This window comes from Ciconia boyciana, chromosome 5 (genome assembly GCF_034638445.1).
Source record: "Ciconia boyciana chromosome 5, ASM3463844v1, whole genome shotgun sequence".
In the NCBI taxonomy this organism is placed as follows: Eukaryota; Metazoa; Chordata; class Aves; order Ciconiiformes; family Ciconiidae; genus Ciconia; species Ciconia boyciana.
Window position 1 is genome coordinate 6,798,436 of NC_132938.1, and position 22,535 is coordinate 6,820,970.

A 22,535-nucleotide genomic window follows, 5' to 3' on the forward strand; every position below is an offset into this window, starting at 1 on the left:
TTGAAAAGCCCTCAAAATAATGTAGTCTACTTTATTTTTTAAGGATTTGTGTTTTGTGGTTGATTGCAATCTTTGGATTTAGATTTTTCTGCTGCTGATAAACTTATAAATCTGAGTAGTTAGCATCTGACCTGTCAAGAAACTTAGTCCATCCTCTAACAGACAAGCTTAACTAGATACATACACAACTAAACAAAGTTGAGCAGGAGCACGTAGGTTCCAATAACAATTCATTGGGCAAGAGTCTCAGGAACCTGAACGCAGAGGTCCATGGAGATTCAGCTTTAAGTTTAAAGTGTACGTAGGGTCCTTGTTCTGGTCTCCTTTCCTAATCTCCCCTGGTCTTTGTTTCAGGCTGATAATGCCTCTGCTTTCTTCAGTGGCTCTTTTTCCTCGCTCAGGAGTTCCATGCCTTTCTGTGTCTTTCCAAGGACTCTTTCCCTGGCTTGCTTTCTTACCCCCTGCTCATCTAATGAGGGAGTCTCAAGTCACACATTAAGAACTGCTTTTCTCATTATTTACTTGGGAAGAGAGTGGATTCAATCATAACTTACTTATGCTAACTGTTGATGACAGTTGTGAGCTGTTGTAAACTGCCAACTGCAGGCTGCTTGTATTGTCCTACAGTGTAACTGGGGAGGTTTTTAAGCGCTCTCTCTTGTGCATACTCCTTGCTGTGAGAATAACGTGGGCAGCACTGCAGTGTGTCTCCCATGTAAGACAAATAATTACTTTCTCTTCTCCCAGGACACCTAGTTTAGCAAACCTTGGGGTGCTGTAACATCTCTCTGATATTTCTGCCACTCTGTCAAATAGGGCTGTACAAATATGGCCAGTGTTTTTCACAGTTATTAGTAAGGAACCCTTGCTCCAATATGGTCCCGTACACCTCCTTTCCTTAGGAAGTCAGTCTAAGAAAACAATTAGACCTCCAGCAGGTGGAAAGGCCATGGTGTAGTACTCTGTACACAGGGAACAGACTAATTGAAGGGAAATAAGCACCAGTTTACTTGCTTTTGAAATAAGAGTTGCACTTTTGAAAGTTGGGAGGAGATTAACAGCTCTGAAAATATGGTAAAAGCATGAGTTGGCAGAACAGGAGATGTGTTTGGTTTTTTCAGTGATCATCCCCAAATCTGTACTTGAACTCCATACCCTCCTCACCCACCCACTGGAAAGTGGTTGTGCAAACTGTGTAGAATAGCTCTAAACAAAGTTTATTGATATCAAACATGAAATATAAGATCCCAAAAGAAGTGTTCTTGCCATATTTTGATTAAACAATGATTAATCTATGATGTAAATGCCGCAAATGAGACATAGCGGATTCTCATCTAGCAGAAGTGACTTATAGCTCCCATTTAGATGAGTGATATCCAGTTTCCTAAGGTCATAAATAATGATTATTGTTTGTGTGTTTCCTGATTGCCTTGTTCCTAGCCTTTCACATTTGTGCCAATAGTTATCTACATACTAGATATTTTAAAATGCTAGGCACAGAGATTGATGACTTTATTTACCCTTTACTGTAAATACGTCTTTTTTAACTTCTTAGTAGCAAAGGAATCCACACTGTCTGTAATGAACGCTAATTCTGCTCATCTGTTCCTCCCATTAAAACTACCAAAGCATTACAAGTCTGATTTGAGAACAGATTAAATCACAGATTTTTCTATCACATCTGAGGAGATAGACTTGCAGTTCTGACTGGAGACCCCCTGGAGTCAATGGTGTTTTATGCAGGTATGAGGGTTCCTCTGTGAAGGCCCAAAAGCACTGTCTCCTCTTTCAGTAAACCTGTGTGCTGCTTGGCTTTGTGAAAGAGCTGCTGTATATGAAAAAGGAAAGTTAAAACTGGGTACATGTAGCTGAGCACAAAACAAGGTTAGAACTGCTGTTTAAAGCTGGGCTTAAGTGAAGACTCCTGCATTTCAATTTTGGCGCTCTCCATGGTTGGTTGGTTCGATTTTGGCGCTCTCCAGATCACCTGGATCAAGTACTGAATTCTTCCAAGGCCTCTTTTTTTCATCTACAAATGGTGCAGAAGGGGACTCTGGCAGATTTATCCTGCCCATGATGTGTCCCTGAAGCAGCCTGCTGCTCCCAGTTTCCCCTCCTTTCTCCTGAAGGTTACCATCCCTGGGACATCCTTGTGTCCCTGCATCCGCTATGCTCGTTCACAGGCAAACAGATCAGCTTAAGCTCTCCATAGGGGCAGCTGACATGAGAGGGAGACAGGGCCACCCTTCTGCTGGAGCAGGAGTAACAAAAAATGCCTGAAAGCATTGGAGTTGCTTATTCAGTGAACATGTAATAGAGCCTAGATGCTCACCTCTGAAAGCAGCTGTCATGTTCAGTGTCCTATGAAGAGTAGTGTGAATGTGCTGTTCTGCAAAATACTGTCACTTTTTTGTAGTTTGTTTTCCTTTTTATGACTTTTTATACTTTGGTTTCATGACTGGCTGCAGTATGTGAAAAATTTGTAGTGAGATTCTAGTGCGAGGTCTGTCTGAAAAAAGCCACAACTGAAACAGGACATCTCTTTCTGCGTCCTGTGAAGTGAGCAAAAAGTTGTTTTCACGGTGGTTCTCATTTGAAATCTTGCAATAAAAGGGAGAACCACTAAAGTCGCCTTGCATGCCCTGAACTCAGGCTGTGGTTTCAGCAAGGCACACTGGGAATGCTAACACCTGGCAAGTTAACCCTGCCATTGGCCTAGGAGACACATCCTCATCATATCTAACTTGCTAACTTGTCTAAGCGTATTTCTATAAAGATTGAAAGGCGTTCAACTGAAATCTGTGTTAATCGCCTGAATGCAATGCCTTGAGCTGCATCTCAAATTTACCATGTATCTGTGGAATCAGATTACAGTGTAAAACTGTTGTTTGAGCTAGTTAGAGGACTATTACAGTTTAATTAAGGTATTTTTTTCAGCATAGAGCTCTTGGCCAGTACTGCCATCCAAAAACACAGAAGCTGACAGTGTGCTTAATGGCTGTGTTTATCAGCCAGAACACCAAGATGAAAGCACCAGGGTGAGGACTGGGAGATTTGGGTCCTCTTTCCAGCCTTTCCACAAGCTGCTTCTGTGATTTACAACATGCCAGGAACGTGGTGCCAGATGAGCTCTTCCAGCTGCCACTTATTTAACCTTAACATGTTATATAGCTTCTGGTGGTTCTTCACATCCACTGGTGGAAATGACCTGAGGGAGGAGGTTACAGCCCTGTCAGGTCTGCTGGTGTCTTTCCAGCTGTACCTGTTTTGTATCCTGCTTATATTTTGAGAGTGAGGTGGTGAGCAGCCAGGCACAGCATCTTTTTAACCCCAACCAGCTGTAGCAGTTCTTGACTATACCCTTAAACTGGTGATGAATGCAGGTATCACAAAAATGGGTCACAAAAAATGAATAAATAGGAAACCATAAATAGGTACAGGGCCATAAATCTTTCTGTGGTAAAGCTTTGGAAAAAGAGCAACAGTGTTCCTCATCTCCAAATAAGCTACTGTCCTTTATTTCAAAGAGCTCGATTTACAGCTGAAAGCAATCAAGTGCTATTTCAGCCAGTTACTTCTGGCAGAGCAAAGGTTGAGGCATTGATTCCTATTGAACTTTAAGAAAACTTTGTTTTGATTTCAGAGAGCTCCAGCAAACTGCCTGTCCAGCTTTGCTCCTAGGTTTGCACTCGGAATCACTCCTGCACCAGGGTATAAGACTGGGCCACAGGCATAAATCTCAATTTCCACAAGTGGCTGACACTTCCACAAGTCTTGAACACCTGCAGGAGCCTACCTTGCTCAATGGGCCGAGTACCACTTGTATCACAGTTGGGCTTCATCGTAGGATTGATACTCAACAACACCAGGCAAAAACACAGGCCCTCAGGTCACAGACCTTTTCTTCTTGCATTGACAGGCTCAGGTCCTTGCTATTTCCCTACTTAAGACACGAAAGTTTGAAATAAAACCAGAATCTCACTGGGGGGAATGTGAAAGAAGTGGTGCATTGTTGGGTTGTTTTTTTTCCTCCGAGAGCTGTGGGGAAAACTGAAAATCTCCCACTGTGTGGGAGGGAGGGGAGTTTTAAAAGAAACCTTTAAAAGGAAGTAGGATTTCTTAGAATTAACGATGAAACTGTTCACTGCAATGTTCTGAGCACTAACCTAACAAACAGTTGAAATAAAGTTGTTTTCCCCAAAGCTTAATGCTAGGCATTTCCAAACGATCAGGATTATAAATTCAAGCTCCACAGGCTGAACCACAGTTATCTATAATATGCTGTATGAGAAATATATTGACTGTGATAGCTCTTGCTCAATGCTAAGCTTTTTCCCTCAAATGTTTCTTTTGAAATGAGTCTTTATCGATGCTATTTCTGAGCCACAGTGGCAAAACCTTCCCTTTTGTAGTCAGCAGAAATGATCATTTCTATTTCTTTTCACTCTCCCATGTCAGTGATACATCAATGGTTAATAACACATTGAAGTACCATGGTGTATATATATATATACACAGGTTCTCCTTGGAGTGTTAATCAAAACTCTGAAGTCTGTATCCTTACATTCGTTTGACTTCATGTGCAAATGAAGCCTGTGCCTCCAGAGCACGACGGGAGAAGCTCTGGGGGCTTTCTGCATCAGCTCTGTTCTTTCCTACCCTGCCTTCAGCCTTTCTGAAATCCATCTCATGTGCTTAAAAAAAAAAAAATATCACTCTGCCTTGCTCAGCTTCACCCCAGTAACGCTCCTTCTCCTGCTTTGCACTCCCCATCTTGCTGTAACACCAGGAGACCAGTTGCATCGCTGTCTGATCAAATGAGTCACCCGGGCAAGGTAGTGTGTGACCACTGAAATGTGAGACGTCTCAGCAGCTTGCAAGATTTGGCTCTTTTGCTTACTTCTTAGAGGTCGATAGAAGTTTTGGTGTGGTAGCTTCATGCAAGTCCAGATCAAGGGACCATGCAGGATACACTCAGCTCACATGGGTTTCTCTCGGACAGCACCTGGGCTTGCCTTCAGCAGCAACATCTGTGCATGCACTGAGGTTCCTGGGCCAAACAGCTCATGTCAGTGTTGCCCATGACGCAGAGGCCTCAGGGCCCCTTGGGAAGGCACCTTTTGCACCTGTATTGCGTGTAGCAGTCAAATTTGAACGTGCATCAGCAATTCCTTCACATGCGAGCTCCTTCCCTGCTCCACGCTGTCATGCTCAGGGTGGAAGAGGATACCTGGGAAGCCAATGTGAAATCAAGACCATGATAGTGGAGTTGCATCCTACAAAGCAACATGAGACATAAAGCCTACCCCTGCAGGTTTATATAAAGTCTGGGGTTTGGGACCCTCTGTCAATGGTCAGTAGTTGGTATTGCTGGCTTTTGTGCCTGTTTAAGCGCTTACAGGGCTGTGATATTTTTTGAAAACTCTCAGGATGAGTGTCTCTTCCCTGCTAAGTTATTTCATGTCACTGTGTGAGGGTATCTGCACTCACAGCCTAAAGCAAGCACGTGCGACGTACTTGTTTCCTTAGAATTGCCCTCAAAATGAGAGAATTGCATGGAAGGGGCTTTGCTTTAAGAAAAACCCCTCTCAGACCTGAGGGAGAAGGTGATGCCAGCTGCTTTGCTGCCTGCCTTCTGGTTTGTTTACATCTCTTTTTATTCTTCTTTTTTCTAGCTCAGCAAATGAAGAAATCAGACCACACACACCAGCCACGCTCATTTAAGAGCACTGGTGTGCCGACCCCGGCGCTGTGCCTGCGGTGAAGGTGTTGTGTTGCAGAGCCAGCACACTGCCTGCCGCACAGCTGCAAAAGGGGGCTCGCTGGGCATGGGGTACGTACGCCGGTGCACAGCTTGCCTTTCATCTTTCCGCTCCACGCTCAAAACAGCAAGAAGCACCAGTTGGTGAAGAAAAGGAGGTTGAGACAACAGCCGCAAGCTGGTGTCCATCTGAACCTCCACTGTGTAGCCTTACCTGCTCTCCAACGCTCCTCTCATAGCTACGTCAACTTTCGTTATGATTTTGCTGCTCCGCATTAGCCCTGGCAACTAACTGAGTTAAGATTTTCGGTCAGGTTTATGAACAAGCACGAAGGAAGTGAGGACAGACATACCACCACTGTTGTGGCAGTATTTTCTTGTTCATTTGTGGATGTGCTGTTGAGGCAAATAAGTCTTTGGGTTTTTTTTCTTTTTTTAGCAATGTTTTATAGAGTATTCTGATGCTGTTTGCTTAGGCAAACATAGGCAAGCAGGCATCTTTGCAGCATCACTGCAACATTTGCTAATGGAGAGCAAGGATAATGCAATGGGAGCCCCCCAGTCAGATGGATTTGTAGTGTTTATGCTTCAGAATGTGCTCATGTGGCATTTGACAAGTACAAGAGACTTCCGAGGAGATCATCAAATGAAGCCTAGGCCAGTGAAGCACTCTTGAAAGTGATAATAAATAAGCATCTATATCCCCTTGTAGGCACCTCAGAAAGGGGTTTAGTTTTGAGAACAGCTGACTACCTGCTGCTCAGTAGCACTAAAGATCAAAGACGGTCCAATGAACTGTCTAAAAAGAGATTTGGGTGTCTTGTGTTAAGCCTCCAGGTTTGAAGCTTCTGATCTTTAATCAGTTTAAGGGTGGCTGTGGAAATGCTGCAGTCATTAAACTATCTAATGGCACTTACTGTTTGTTTACTTCCTCAGGGAAAGTGTAAAGGTCGGTGTCTACCCTCTGTCCCTTGGGACCACTTGCTGCATAAGCCAGGGGGGCTTGTCTCTCCCCCCACTGAACAACACTTGGCTCTGACAGTGAGGTGAGTCTGTCTTTGCTGCTTTCCTCTGTCCCCAGTAATGCCTGATCATATATGGGTTTCTGAAAATATTTGTGTCAGTCCTGTATACACAGCCAAAACACGTTTGTCTTACAGAAAATACACTAAGGGTAGAGAATATTGCTATGCAAGCCTGTCTGTGTCCTTTGAATGTGCTTGGAAGGATGATACTAAAATAATTTTCTGGAATTGCATGAAAAAGCTAAACAAAGGGTTATATTAAAGTACTGACTGCATATTGCCAATGATAGGGAATTTTTACTCCCATTTTCTTTTCCTACTGTGCTGGTATCAGCCAGGACCTTCATTATCATACTGGACAAGCCTTCATCTGTTTGAGGGGTGGAGAGGGGGAGATACATACAATGCAGGTGGCTCCAGCCATTACTTTTATCCCCGCACTGTTTGTGACCATGCATGGACCAGTGCAGCGTCCATGGGCATACAGGGGACAGAGCCCATCTGGGCAGATGAGGTGGGAGGGCCAGGCCTGTAAATCTGTGTCCAGCTGCACAAACAAGTTATCAGGAGACAAAATAGGGCATGGTTTGCTGGCCAAATGTGTACTCTTGTCACAGGACCAGTATGAGTAATGTACCTCAGTTTGACTGAGGGAGAAGTCATTCTGTGCACACCCTGCAGTACAAGCCTGGAGAGAGCAGTTTCCACGGAGCAGCCGATGAACTGTAAATTCACACCATCACTCACCTCGTAGAGCCATGCCCTACAGCTGCTTCCTGCTCTCAGATCAGGTCAAAAGGCATATCCACCATCACTCGTGCAGGTATCGACAACTTCCCGTGCCTCTCGATAGAATAAAGCCTTGCATTACTTCTAGAGATGCTAGAAGAAAGGGAAATGTAGTTGAAAGGGAAGAAAGGGAAATGTAGTTGAAAGTTTAAGGGGGATGTTTTTTCCCCCATATCTTCTAGCCTGCACTATTCCAAGTAACCTCATGTCTTTCTGTTCTCTTTCCAGGTACCTGTGACTCTCATCCACTGGTGAAACTGCTGAGAGCAGCTAGAGGAACAAGGGCATTTTGATTGCCCCATGCTGTAGAAGGCCTAATTCTTAATTACAGTGTCTTATGTTAGCTTTGCCAAACTCAACAGTTGTGCCAATGATAGATCTCTCTCAAAATTGGAAATTGTTTCCATTGTGTCTTTTCAAGAAAATGAGTAAATCCGTAAGAATTCCCTGCATTTCCCTCTGCGGGATATAACTTCAGTCATTTCACCACTCCTAAGAGTAAACCAACTCCCTACTGAGTTATTCATGACTCCTTCTCAGCCAGGCTGATGTATATCTGATCGCTTCCTGAGTCTGCTGTGAGGAGTAAATCAAGCGTCTCCCTTCATGCTGAGTGCTGGCACATCACAGAATTTCTCTGGGACTCTACAAAGCAGAAAAAAAATCAACACAAGCCAGAATCTGTCCCACATCCCAGATGAGCTACCCAGCTTTTTAGCTCTCATACCAACTCTCCCTATTGTGCCTCTGAGCCGTGATGCTCTTCTTTATTCCGCCTCCTAAAACTCATTTCTTCCATCCTGCCCATACATAACAAATAGTGATCAGCCGGGATATAGCACACTGCACTATATCACCGTCTGATTGTATCACTGTCCCTGGGGCTTTCTCGCTCTTCCCTTCTTACTGCTCTGCTATACTGGGTCGTGTCTGCAGTAAATTTAGAGATTGTAAATAGTTCACAGCTTCTCTGTGAATCACCTGGTGTGCTCTGGGGTGGAGTAAAACGCTTGGGAGCAAAAGGAACTGGGGGACAGCTTGCCTAGCCACTAAGCAGGGCTGGTAGGAGTAAAACGTTTGTTCTCAACCATAAGGGTATCTTATGGAGGGGTCACAACCGGAGCATTGCAGCAGACATTCCAGTGCTGTATTGAGATTGAGCCCTCGAGGGTATCAATCCGCCGGCTACTACTTTTGCTTTTATAGGATTCCTTTGATGCGCAGTGGCTTACAAAATGCAGGAGGTTTGAAGGACATCAGCACTGAGAGGTTCTAAGCCAGATGAATCCCTTCTCTGTGAATACAAGTACAAGTACTTGTACTTCAAGTACAAGCCTAGCCAGGGGAAAACCCAGGCTCAAATTCCTGCTGCATTTGATTTGAGCCAATGTGGGATTTATAGGTTCAGGGTAGCCGTTAGGTCTTTACCCCAGGACTGGCTCTGGAGGTGGCCCCATGCAGCCACGATCCAGATATCTCCACGTAGCCCCTCACCTTTGCTTCAGATGAGATGGAGACTCCCCGTGTCTGCTCACATGGAGTGAGGACCTGCTGTGGCACCTCCACGTGGCTGCAGGGCATGTCCCAAAACTGGCAGGATCCTCTGCAGCAGCAGGAAAGGTCCATCACACCAGGTACCCAAGAGAAATAATAGAGTATCCCTGCAGTCCCATGAGACATATCCAGAGGTAAGCAGATGCTCTGCATGGAGAACAGGGTCCTTGGGTTAAATTATGTGTTTGGTACCTTCCTGAGCCTTGTGGGCTCTTTTTAGACTCTCCAGAGGATCCCAGCATGTCGGGGTTCCACCAAGGCTTATTTTTACATCACTTGTTCCACTTGAGTCAAAACTGCTTCGCAGCAGCATCTTAGCCCCTAGTTTTTCAAAAGTTAATCATCTGAATTACTGCCACAGGGCTAGACCAGTGGGGCCAGTGACCTGCCCACATCGATCTTCGCAGCCTGAAGCGGAGGCAGCCAGGCTGGGCTAGCTCTGAAAACTGCCTCTTCGATCTACCTGGTTGGAACTGAGGAAAGCTGGTGCATTGCAGATGGGTTGGGGGTTTCCACAGGCCACAGCTTGCATGCTCTGCACAGGCAGACTCCCCTCCGCTCCGGAGCACAGAGGACAGGAACAAAAATACCAGGAAATAAATGCGATTCTGTTACCCATTTGGCTTGGAAAAGCAGGCAAGTTTAGGTAAAATCCTTTATGGGATCTACTGAAGCCACTGGAAAAGCAGACAAAAACTGTGACTTAAGGTCGTGCCCCCAGGCTGCACCCAAAGTCTATCGCAGCCACAGCGATACCGCTGCTACCGTGACAACCGCCCTCCTCAGTTTGTGGTGATAAACAAATGACGCTAAAAGGGGCCATAGTTTTGCAAACTTTCCAAACCTATGTGCACCGTGTGCCGGCTCTGCGGAGGGCAGCAGCTTGTTGCAGCTGCAGAGGATGCTGCTGCCGCGTCCAGCAGCCATGCAGGACTCTGCATTCCGCTAAAACCTGCATGTAGATGTAGAAACCCCTTTCCCTATGGCTATACCATCATCCTAGGGCTAACCCCTGCTGTGCCACACTGTCCTGGTGCAAGTTTAGGACTGAAGAGTGGATAATGTGAATTTTCTGTGGTTCCTTTTTCCCCTACAGGCTCCCAAAACAGGTTAGAAGGGTAAAGGCTTTGTATAAAAGCGTAATTATTCACAGGGAAATTAATTCTCATGAAACATGTAAGGTGTTAGCAAGTAAGAAAGGTGCTTTAACCAAAATAACCATGTGTTTTCTGTGAGGCTTTGTTATGGGTAAAATGAAGGGAGCAGCAGAGCATAGAGGGCACCAGGCACCGACCCTTTCTGAGGTGGGTTGGAGGGCTGGGGGGGGAGAGTTCAACCTCCCGTCCCAAGGGTGAAGGGGGTGTTTTCGTGGTGCTTGGAGGGGGAAAAAGGATTTCTGTGTTTTTAGACAGTGATTTTTTTTATTCACGTTTTCATGAGCTCAGTTATAATGTGTGCTCCTTAAAGAGAAGTGTCTTTATCCAACCTATACACTGAAGTTTCACTTTTCTTCAAAAAAAGTATGCTGTGGCAATATGCCGTTTCTTTGCACTTCCCAGGTGGGTGATTGTGAAAAGTGGGGGTTTTTAACTCATTTCTTGAACTAGCCCAGCAGTTCCTGCTGAGTTAAAGGCCAGTTCTTTAATCTTTTTATTTCAGCCTGGATTGCAAAGGGCTTTTTGTCTGCATACCCCCCACCTCCATTCTCAGAGAGAGCAGCACCTCTGAGATGAGATCAGATGCATGCGCTGGCAATGAGGTGGTTGATTTATTTTTTTGAAATTGCCAATGGTTTTAAATCGTTTGAGACGCCCTATTTATATTTTAAGGCTCCTTCTGGATTCAGAGGCAGGGGGGTGATGCAGGGTGGGAGAGGCAGAATGAAAGAGGAGAGCGGGTGTGTGCTCAGAGCCCCACTCTTCAGCCCAAGGCAGAAATCTTTGTGTTTCAGTGAATATTCTGCAGACAAAAAGCAAGTGAGTGATTTTGGCCTATAAAAGGGGAAAAAAAACCCCACATCTTTTCTTTTTACCAGAATTTCTCTTTACCAGTGTAGCCAAAGTTACAAGCCTGGGTAGCAAGTAGCTGAGCAGGCAGTAACTGAATAGACAGTCCATGCTCTAACAGACAAATTTTATTGAGTACAACATGCACAACTAGGCAAAGCAAAGCGGTGATGTCCAGGCTCCGAAAACAAGATCTCACCAATCCGTTGGCCAGACGTCCTGGGAGTGTTGGGAACCCAGAGATGGTTGCTGCAAAGGTCTATGTGATTCAGCTCCTTTAAGTCCAAGGTGATTACAGGGTCTTCCGTTCTGCTCATCTTTTATTGTCTTTCCAAGTCTTTGAGACTCGTAACACCTCTGCCATTTTCAGTGGGTGCTTTTCCACGCTCAGGCGTTACATTCCCTTCTCTTTCCTTCCAGACGCACTGTCCTTGGCTTTCCTTATCCTGTTCTCTGCTTAAGGAGTCTTAAGTCACATAAAAGCAGCTTCTTCACATTAGCATTTGGGGATGGGAGGTTCAAAGACAAGTTGCTTATGCTAACTCTTGCTTTTTTACTGTGAGGGTGATCAAACACTGGAACAGGTTTGCCCGGAGAGGTTGTGGAGTCTCCATCTGTGGAGACAGTCAGAACCCAACTGGACACAGTCCTGGGCAATCTGCTGTAGGTGACCCTGCTTAAGCAGGGGGGGGTTGGACTAGATCATCTCAAGCGGTCCCTTCCAACCTCAACCATTCTGTGATTCATGCCAACCGCAGGCTGCTTGGCCTGCCCTCCCCTCCTGGATGGCCCTCTTGTAACAGAGGAGGCCATCCCTCACATCAAGGTCTGGTATGGCGTGTGTCCCCACCGCTCAACGCCTACTGGGTTGCAGCCAACAGCGGAGCTAAAAGTTCTTCTTGGTGGCAAACACAGAGGCCAACCCAGTCTTGCCCTTGACTATGGTAGGAGGCGCTTGGCCAGCCCCAGTCCTTTCACCTGGTTGTCAATGCAGAGCTTCACCTGCCTCATCCAGTAACAAGTCACTACCATAGCAAAGCACACACAGATTTGCATTAGCAGTATAACTACAATGGGGTGCAGCAGCATGTTGAAGATGCCGGTGGCTGTGGGGGACCAGCCAAAGAAAATTTCCCACCAGTGGTGTTCTCCCACCCTCTTAATTCGTTCCATTACCTGTTTTATAACATTACCATCATGATGTACAGTTATTAGGATCTTTTTAGCTTCTGCCTTGGCATTTTCTAACAGCTGCTGTAAATTTGCATGCTCTAACATTTCTTTTACGAGTGACAAATCCATACCGATGGGGGTCGGGGTTATACTACGATACAAGGTATAGTTTCTGATTAGCAACTGGCTAGTAAACACAGGCGGTTTATACACAAAATCACAGCCTCTAATAATAGCTACATTGCAAGCACACATATTTGAGTCATTAAACACGGTCTGATTATAAATGTCATTAATTTGCACGTATTTACACATCGTTCTAAAACACACGCACCCTTTCCCTACGTACACTAACACGGTTTTGTTGCTGCTCTGGGGATTGATCTCAAAATGACACACCCCTTCTTTGGTGTCAAAGCAAACATCGCTCGCCTTAAGGGCATCATCTTCGCATATGAATCCCAGCCCCCTTTCCAAAATGCAGGCTTCCAAATCTACCGATTGCCATTTCCCATCAGACACCCTCGCCCACATACGGTGGTCCAGGGGGTAGACCACGGACCCGTTTGTGTTAACCCCCAGGGCCACGATGGGGTAGACCTTTTCAATGCGGGCCTCCGCCACGGTCAGGACGTGGGCGATGACTGCGTTGAGGAGCTGGTCATGGGTGAAGTTGACGAGCCTCCACCATGCTTGGAGCTGCCGCTCCTTCTCTGTGGCTGCATCCCACACAATCTTGCGGATCTCAGTGGGGAGGACACCGTTGTCACCATCTCTCAGGATGCCTGCAACGACACTCTGCACCCACATCTGGGCCTGGATGCAACTAAGAGCAAGGGAGACGTTATTTTGTTCGATGCCCAGTGCTCGCAACAGCACCTGGTGGTCTTTCTCGCTTATTTGTTCCCAGGTGGGCAACACCTCTGACACGAGCCATTGCCCCATCCCAAGGCTGGCCAGGGATGAATTCAGGGGGTTGAGGACACCCTGCACGCCTGAGGTGACAGCCTCCAACTTGTTGGCCAAGACCTCCACGTTCATGCTGTTGAGGACTCCCAGCCCGGTGCCTCCTCCTCCCAGTGCCGTGGCTAGCAAGTCTCTCCTGGCCCGGGTCCCCTGGATGGAGCGGCTGTGGAGCCATGCCAGCCAGCCAGTGTTGAGGGTGGATAGAAAGGGGGTACAGTGCGGTCTGATGGATGAAATATTAACAGTGGACAGAGACAACACCACCTTCTTCAGTGACCGGACAGGCCCAGTCAACAGCTCTTGGATGTGATTTTGCTTGACTACATAAGGGCCTATTTTGGAAACAAAGGGACGCAAGACAGCAATGATGGTAAACTCTTTTTTAAATCCTTCGGGGCCTCCTATCCACCACTTTCCTCCAAGCTCAGGGGACATTTCTACGCTCAGGTTTCCTTGACACCACACCTGGAGGTTTATGACCAGGTGTGGGCAGCGTCCATAATCCTGATTATACCATGAAGCCTCTGTGCCTAATTCAGATCTATTAAGTGTTTTGCTCTCACGGAGGCAGTTTACTGACACGACCCACTTGCGGCCGTTAGGGGCCGTGATAGTCACGGTGGTGCCATCGATTTGCATCGGGTCGGTTATACTTTCTTGGGAGTATTTTATTTCCAATTTTACTTGGTTGCCAACTTCAGCATATTGGGCTGCATGCCAGGCCAAAAAATGGCACTTTGAGATCTTAATGGCAGCAAAGGAGCGCGTCATGGTGGTAATCTTGAATTTAAAGGACAGCCCCACGCTGTCGTGTGCCCAGAGGCAGACCACAAAGACTGGCTGGACCAAAGTAAAATTGCACCAACAGTCCAATTTTTCCACAGCACAGGTTTTTTTCTGATTCTTCTTAGTTTTTACTTCAGTTACAGAGATTTGAGTTACTCGCTGGTAAGTGGATCCATTAATTACCCTGCACCCTACCTTTATTTCTTGTCCCACCTTCCCCAGCAGCTGTGGAAGTCTGTTTGTGCTATCCCAGCTCCACTCATTTTCCAAGTACACCTCCGTCCCGTGCATAACCACCGTTGACAAATTTAAGCATTTGTTAGAATTTAATCCCATGCTTCCTGTATATTTTATGTGAGCTTGAGACCAGGGCCAATCGGTCCCAGTCTTTGTGTACCTCCTAACCCTGTGCTGGCCTGTGGCCCATGTGTCCGGGTGCCTTTCTAAGTGGGAACGACTGACTTTTTGTCTGAGATGCTGATGGGTTGGTTGGGCATGTTGGGTGCTCAGCACTATGCACATACCAGAAAGCAAAGCAAATCCTGCAACGAGAAATTTGAAAGCATTTTCCCCGCAGCACAAACAGGGCTGGTGATGCAACGAAGTTCGCCCTTCCCGCCGGTCACAATCGCCTTCCATTTTCCTTTATCTGCAAAACATAAGCAAGACGGGCTCTCCAGCCCCGTTAATTTCCCTTCCATGCTTTTAATTGTGAAGAATGGAGCCATTTTTCCTGCCTTTTCGCCCCCTTTCTGATTTCTACCTGGTACATGGAGGGGCTGGCCTTGTTCACAACCCTAACAGGCCCCATCCATTGGGGTCCCAGCACCTGGTTCTTCTCTCTAACCCCCCGATACGTTACCAGGTCCCCCGTGTTCCACTCCATGGGGCGCAGCAGCATTCCCAGCTGCTTATCCATCTTGGGGATGTTGGTCTCCTGCACCGAGGCGAGCTGGTGGTACATAGCCGACACGGTCCTCAGCATGTCCTGGACCCACCTGTCCGTCAGCACACGGGGCTGCAGTTCATCCGGCGGCTCCCCTCTTTGCCACCAGTGTCCTGGCAGCTTTGGATCTCTTGCAGGAGGCAGCTTTTGGGGAGAAGGCGTGTGAGATGCCACAGCCCCCCGTAACGCCAACAGGACCAGTGGGAGCTTCTCATCCCAGTCTTTCCTTTGCTGGTTCACAAGCTTCCTCAGCGCCGTCTTTAGCAGTTGGTTGTGCCCCTCCACCGAGCCAGGCTTCTGGAAATGCCCCATGATGTGAAGCTTTTGCTTGATTCCCAGGGCTTGGCACACCCCTTTCGTGACTTCTCCGACAAAGCGTTGGCCATGGTCTGAGTCGATCTCCTTTGGGACACCCCACCGTGAGAAGACGTGCTCTACCAGGATCTTCGCGGTTGCGCTGGCCGTGTTGTTTCGAGCTGGAAACGCTTCCACCCACTTGGTGAAGTTATCGCTGATCACCAAGCAATACCTGTTCCCTTGGGCTGTTTGGGGCAAAGGGCCAATAAACTCCATCTGCAACTTGCTCCACGGCCCAGAAATCCTCTGGTGGCCCAGAAGGACTTTGGCCGTTTTGGCATCGGGATTGTTGGCCGCACATGTCAGGCAGTTGCTGACGTACCTCTCCACATCCTCTCTCATTTCAGGCCACCACCCAGCGCCCTGCAGCCTCACCATGGTCCTGTCCATCCCAAAATGCCCCTGCTCATGAGCCAGGGCCACCAGCTCTGTCCGGACGAGTTCAGGCACCACCCAGACCGGGAACTCTGCCCCCTCCCTCTGCGCCAGCACCAGCCCCGAGACATCCTTCCACACCTTGCACCCTTTATACTCCCTGCCCTGTGCTAACTCCTGGATGCTGGGGTCTTGTGCCTGCAAGCCCAGCAGGTCCACACTCTCCCAGTGTCTGCTGGGAGCTACCGACACGGGGTCATTCTCCAAGGTCTTGCTGGGCTTCCACATCAGCCCTTCCTTCGCGCCTTGCTTGGCTTTGGCATCCGCCTCCTTGTTCCACTTGGCCTCCTCCGTTCCCTTCTTGTGGGCCTTCACCTTAATGATCTGGGCTGGGCACGCCCTCTGCTCCGCCAGTCTCGCGAGGTACAGCAGCTTTTTGGCATAGGTGACGGGCTTGCCGTCAGCAGACTGCATGTCCCTCTCCCTCCAGAGTGGCAGCCATTCCAGCGCCGCCCGCACCACCCAACCCGAGTCTGAAAATATGGCCAGCAGCTGGTCTGCCGGCGTGTTTTCCAGGGCGGCCGTCACAGCCACCAGCTCGGCAGCCTGGATGGAGTGTGGCAGGCACTTCCCCTTCACCACCTCCCCGGTGCCCTGGTTGATGGCGGCGTAGCCCGTGTAGGGAACCCCTTCCTCGTGGTAGTTGGACCCGTCTACGAACCACACGACATAGCCTCTCTCCTTGGCCTCTGCCAGGCTGAGGCTGCTCTCAAACAGGGGTGCCCGCCGCAGCTTGGCCTTGGCTGGGGGATGCCCCAGCTCCTCCCGGTCCCTCTCTCCACTGATTACCACCCCATAGGTGCCGGGCAAGGGGTCCCCAGGGACCTCCTTGTCAGTCAATGCCAACACCCAGTTGGCCATCCTGGGGCAGCGCGGGCGGCCCTCGTCCCCCTTCCCTGACACAAGATACCTCACCGGGGTACGGGAGGTCCTCAGCAGCACCGGGGCCGACCCCACCAAGTACTCCCAGTGCTGCAGGGCCCAGGTCAAAGCTAAAACCTCCCTCTCGTAGTCGTTGAACTGTTGCTCGGCCGGCATCAGGAGGCGCGACGCATGGGCGATGGGGAGGAGATGGGCGCCGTGCTGCTGGCCCAGGGTGGCCTGCAGCCCCCTCCCCGTGCTGGCCAGCTGCAGGACATAGGGTCTGTCCCCCTGGGGATGCACCAGCACAGGGGCTCGCGCCACGCTCTCTTTTAAGGTCTTCACTGCCTCGTCCTGCTCTGGCCCCCATTCCCAAGGGGTGTCCTTCTTCAGGAGGTGGCAGAGAGGGGCAGCTTTCTCCGCGTAGCCCTCAATGAACTCCCGGGAGAACCTCAGGAGAGCCAGGAAGGACCTCAGGGTGGTGGCATCAGCCGGCGCCGACACCTTCTGTATTAGCTCGACCCTCTGCTTCTCCAGTGAGCGCCCTTCCTCCCCCAGAGTCACCCCTAGGTAGGAGACCTCCTTCCAGCACAGCTGAGCCCTCGTGGGGCTGATCTTGAAGCCCATCTTCTGGATGGCCGCCAGCACCTCCGCCAGGACCTCCAGGTTCTCCTCCTTTGTCTGGGTGTGGATGAGGACATCACCGACACAGGACAGCACGCTCTCCCGGTGGCCGAGCTTCTCCCACATCCTCGCCACATGTGCGTGGCAGATGGCGGGGGCGTTGTGGAAGCCCGGGGGGACTCTGGCAAAGGCAAATTGCCGTCCTCGAAGGGTGAAGGCAAACTTGTGCCAGGACTCGGGGTGCAAGGGGATGGCAAAGGACGGGCTGGTCAGGCTGAGCACTGAGAACCACTCGGATCCCCGGGAGATGGCCGCCATGACATCTGGGTACTTGGCCACCGTGGAGGTCCGCAGTGGGGTGACACGGTTCAGGGTGCCAAAGTCGACTGTCAGCCTCCACGTTTTCCCATCGGCTTTCCGCAAGGGCCACACGGGGGCATTGCTGGTGCTCTGCTGCTCCACCAGCACCCCCTGCTCCAACAAGGTTTTGACTGTGTCCCACAGGCTGTCCTCAGCCTCAGCCGGGTACTGGGGCTGTGGCTGAGGAGGGGGATCCGGCCCTTTGACTGCCACGACAGCGTCAATCTGCCCGCAGTCCAGCTTGCTCCTTGCCCAGACCTGGGGGAACTGCTCTGTGACCCGTTTCACTCGGGGCTCCCACTCAGGGTGGACCAGGAGCTCGGGGGCTTTCACCGACATCACCCTGTGGCTCGCTGGGATAACAGGCACATCACTTTGGGGACAGTGTAACAGCGCTTGGTTTGCCAGGTCCACCACCACCCCCATCTTTGTCAGTGCAGAGATGGCTAAAATTCCTGGCTTTCCCTTCATTTCCATTTTCCCAAATCTTTCAGACCCTTTGGCAGTCCCAATTTCAAAGGGTACAGGCCCTGTGAATGGCACTGATGATTTTTGGCCATTCGGCCCTGTCAATTCAATAATTTCAGAGGTTTGGAAGAGCCCGGCTTTGCCCGGGACCATATTCAGAATTGAATAAGAGGCACCAGTATCAATTAACATCACTTGTCCAAGCACCCCTCCTCCAATAGTTATATCAACTATCAGGCGCCCCCACGAATCGGTCTTAATCGGTGCCACAAAAAGGGGCGATGCGGGTGCCTGGCAGCCCTATTGCTGAGCCTTAGACCCCGGGTCAATTGGGTTGGAGCTGCTGTGCTTTTTGGCCTCATGCAGGGCCAGTTTTCGGAAGAGCTCCGCGTCTGGCAAGCCGTCGATATCCTCCTGCTTCTCGTATTTTATCAAACGCTTCCTCAGCTCGGCCCGCCAAGGGTTGGACTTCTGAAACCTCAGCCCTTGCTGGTTCTCCTTCCCCGAACTGCCCTTGCCATCGGGATCTTTTCGGTTGTCTCCTTGCATTTTTCTCATCCCCGCATTTTGGAAGGACATGGCCGAGGTTTTCCCTTTCTTCCCCCCCAGCATGTACCCGGGGAATGCCTGCTTTTGCAGCTCAAAATTCTGGGTCAGGATCTGCTCCAGCTCCGACAGCGGCTTTCTGGCCGCATCCCCACCAGCAATCACCCGCAGTGGGGGGGTCAGCCCCACCACCAGCGGCTCCTTGAATTCGGGCCTGTCAAAATCAAGGGGGGAGTCCTTTGAGCCAGGCAGCCCAGCCATCTGGTAGAGCATCTTCTTACGGTTAACATAGGCATCTGGCCGCTCCTCGGGGTTTTGCTTCTCCTGGTGGAAGAGCACTAAGGGGTTGACCTCCGGGAAGAACACCTTCAGCACGGCCAACTGGACATCCCTGATGTCCTGGACGTTGCCCATCTGCACGTCCCCTGGCAGCGCTGCGAAATCGTCTGGTTTCATGCACTTTCTCACCACGTCTATCAGGTCACTCACCAAGTTGCCGCTCTGGCACCTGGGCAGCCGCTGGGCCCTGGATAGCCAGTTGACTGCCGTCTCCTTTGTCAATGGCCCCAGCATTTTCCCCACTGTTTTGAGCTGCTCAGGGGTAAACCAGAGCACAGCCCTGTTGGTGTCTATGGCCTGGAGTGGGCCATGGCCGGCCGGCTCATCAGGGGGGGTCTTTTTAATTTTGGAAGCCTCCACCTCCCCTCCCTGCAGTTGGCACATCTCCTCCCGCAGAGGAGCATAGGGGGATGGCCTGGTGGGGCCGTTGGCACCCCACACGTCATCCTCGTAGTCGTAGTGGGGCGGGTGCGGGTCCAGGGAGTCCTCCCCTTCGCCATTCCCGAACCGGCTCCTCTTGCCTTGAATAGCAGCCACGATGCCCCTCGACACGCCCAGCTCTGCCTGCAGCTCCTGGATCTTGGCGTGGCATACCTTGTGATCGGGGCCAGTGCCCCGGTCGCGCTGGACATCCTGCAGGACTGCCCGCACCGCGCTCTGAGCATCGTGGGTCTCCCCGATCCACTTGCCGACCTCCTTCTCCAGCTCCTCCGATTTCTGCTTCTCATAGCCCAGCTTGCTCTCCAGCCGGGTGATCTCCACTGCGCTCCGCAGAGAGTCCCCGCACAACCCCTGCACCTCTGCCCGCAGGTTGTCCACCTGCATTTTGAGCTCGCTCTTGGTCTGCTCCAGTGTCTGCACATTCTCAAGAGCCTCCTTCAGCAATTTGGACAACTCCCTCCCCACCATCAGCAAACCCTGCAAAGCCGCTCGCTTCTTGCACTTGTTTGTGGGTTTGGGCTTTTTGGTCTCCTCCGACCAGCTCTCCCACTGCTGGCACAGCTGCTGGTACGCCTCCGGGCCCTGGAAGGCCCCTGGGGACCAAACTGGGGGGAGACACTTCTGGAGCACAAACTGCTCCAGCTTCCAGTTGCTAACAATGTCGGTCATCATAGTGAGGGGAACGAGATCCAAGACGGCTCCGTCTCAGGGCAAAGCTACCATAACACCAGCACCACTGACCCACCCGCAGAGGAAGGCTGCGACCCTGTGACCCGCCCCTCTGAAAAGCCCCCCGGGGGATGCCGAACCTGGTAGCAAGGGAAGGGGAAGGTGGGGACGGGTGGCCGCAGCCGAGCGGGCAGCTGCCGCGACCCACCGGCTCCCGGGGAGGGGACGGGGAAGGGACGCGGGAACGGGCAAAGCAAAGCAGAGAAGTAGGACCCTGATAATAAGATCTCACCAATCCTTGGCTGGATGTCCTGGCAGTCCCGGGGACCTGGAGACAGTCACTGCAGAGCTCCGGTGGATTCAGCACCTGTAAGATCGAGGTGCTTGCGAGGTCTCACCCCGGTGGCTTTTTATAGCCATGGCAGGTCATTGTTTGGGGCTCATAACACCTCTGTTTATTTCCTCGGTGGCTTTTCCTCCTTCAGGTACTTCATCCCTCCCCTTGTCTCCCCAAGGACGCTTTCCTTGTCTTTCCTTATCCTCTTTGGCACTGATTACGGAGGCTGAAATCACATGGGAGCAGCTGTTCTGCCCCTTATCTATTTTGCAGGGGCCCAGGATTAGTCACCGCTCGCTCATGCTAACCTCTGCTTGCACCAGGTGCCCTGAAGAGGGAGAGCTGGAGCCTGTCCCCTCAGCATCCATCCTCCCAAAGTACCCCAATGGCCTCCTCAGTTGCCGCACACACCGTTAGCACCTGGGTTTTGGGGGAGATCAGACATGGGGCTCACACCTGACACCTGTAACACACGCAGTCCCCCCAAACTCCCCCTCCAAGCACAAATTGCTTGCTGGGGGGAGACAAGATGGCAGGAAAATTCATACAATTTGTAGTTTAGATCCATTTTGGCTTTTTTCCATGCCACAAACCAGCCTGCCGCACGCTGGCATATACCTTGGGGATACCCCGCAACATGTCAGGAGCCTTGACTGTGATATTACATCAGCTGAAGTACAGGTGTAAAGGCAAAGGCAGATGGACCCCCCCAACCTTGTCCTACAAACCACATCTTAGCTCGGAGCAGTTTAGAAAAGAAAACTCAACCCACTTGATTTTTTTTCTGCCATTACACTAAGGAAAAGGTAGTAGTCATCTTACTCAGTGAAAACGCTATCATTTTTATCGCTGCTTTTCCCCCTAATGAAATATTCCAGAAGCTACACCCTTCCCTGGAATAAAATAATTTTTAAAAATCTTTAAAAGCAAACAAATGTTCACCTGTGGCTGCTTGAGTCCTGGGAAGTTTCCATCCAGCAGCCTGTTATCGCCAATAGGCCCTTATTTCCAGGTCCTGTGGTACTGGCTGTGTTGGACCAGGCTTGAGGCTGAGCAGCCCTCCCCGATCCCAAAAGTCGGCCCTTGTATCCCAGAAAGCACAGAGGGAATGGATTTTCCCTTATTGTTATGGCAACTGTTCCTCCAGCCTGGCATTTACAGCCCAGCTGCAATTACCTCTGCTGCAACGTGGGAGTTTAGCAGAGATGAAACCCCAGACAGGTCCTGCTTCTTGTGTGTAGACCCCTTTCTTCTACCCTGATGCTTTGCTCCAAGCCCCCGAGAGCAAACACTTTGCTGTAAGAAACCCCTCGCAGGGAGAAAATAAAAAGTTAAAAGTGTAATGAAGCTGGTGAAAATGCAGGGAATTAGTGTCGGTGTGGTGAGGCACGTGGGATGTGGGCTGAGAAAAAGAAGAGGGGATGTTTCCCCCTGGGATGGGCGAGGAGGAGACCCACAGGGCGAGCACTGAGATGGGGCAAGGAGTTGGCTGGGCTGGGGACTGGGATGGTTGTCTTTCATTTCAGAAAAAGAATAAATTCCCCCTAGAAATTGCGCAGCCGAATAACACAATTACACTAAAATTCGGCAATCCCCGCCATCTTGGCCCAGCCGTGAGCCAAACACTCGTGATTAGGAGCCGCTGTACCCCACCAAGGTCACCAACAAATCTTGCTTGTGTTAACAGATCAGTTCAACTTACAGCCTTTTTTCCTCCCCTATTTTCTTCCCAGGACAGCAGCCCCAAACAATGTGGGGATGTTACAAACAGCAGCTGCTTTCCTGCACGTTCTCACAGTGCTTTTATTTTTGTTGGCAATGGGCTGCCAGACAAAGGCATCCCACCTCCAAAATGTTTTCTCGTAGGAGCAACACCTAGTCCTGAGAACAGCTTGGCCGCCGGTAAATAGCTCAGCTGCGTATGAAAAATTAAAAATTAGTCCCTGTTCCAGCACACACACTATGCTTTTACATTGCAAATATTCCTTTTTATTTCCATAGGAGACACCCTATAGGTAAAAGTGCTGCAGGGAAGCATCTCTAAAGCTGCTATAATGGCCTGGGGAATCCTCCCAAGCCAAAATATCTACTT

General features: G+C 50.0%; 3 protein-coding genes across 4 annotated transcripts in view; 1 reads left to right on the forward strand and 2 right to left on the reverse strand.

Annotated features, from left to right (window-relative positions):
* Positions 1 to 8,014, forward strand: part of KRCC1 (lysine rich coiled-coil 1) — a 29,621-nt gene extending 21,607 nt beyond the window's left edge. For both annotated transcript variants that reach the window (XR_012042759.1, XR_012042760.1), the window contains 3 exons: positions 5,676 to 5,833; positions 6,698 to 6,807; positions 7,804 to 8,014. The gene's annotated coding sequence lies outside the window, so the exon portion shown is untranslated. The remainder of the gene's footprint in view (positions 1 to 5,675; positions 5,834 to 6,697; positions 6,808 to 7,803) is intronic.
* Positions 8,015 to 11,306: 3,292 nt separating this feature from the next.
* LOC140652044 (uncharacterized) lies at positions 11,307 to 15,277 on the reverse strand. The gene has a single exon (XM_072862320.1). It carries the CDS (start codon positions 14,697 to 14,699, stop codon positions 12,075 to 12,077), a length of 2,625 nt encoding a protein of 874 aa, XP_072718421.1. The 5' UTR covers positions 14,700 to 15,277; the 3' UTR covers positions 11,307 to 12,074.
* Positions 14,746 to 17,982, reverse strand: LOC140652047 (protein NYNRIN-like). The gene has a single exon (XM_072862324.1). It carries the CDS (start codon positions 17,980 to 17,982, stop codon positions 14,746 to 14,748), a length of 3,237 nt encoding a protein of 1,078 aa, XP_072718425.1.
* Between the last annotated feature and the right edge of the window lie 4,553 nt (positions 17,983 to 22,535).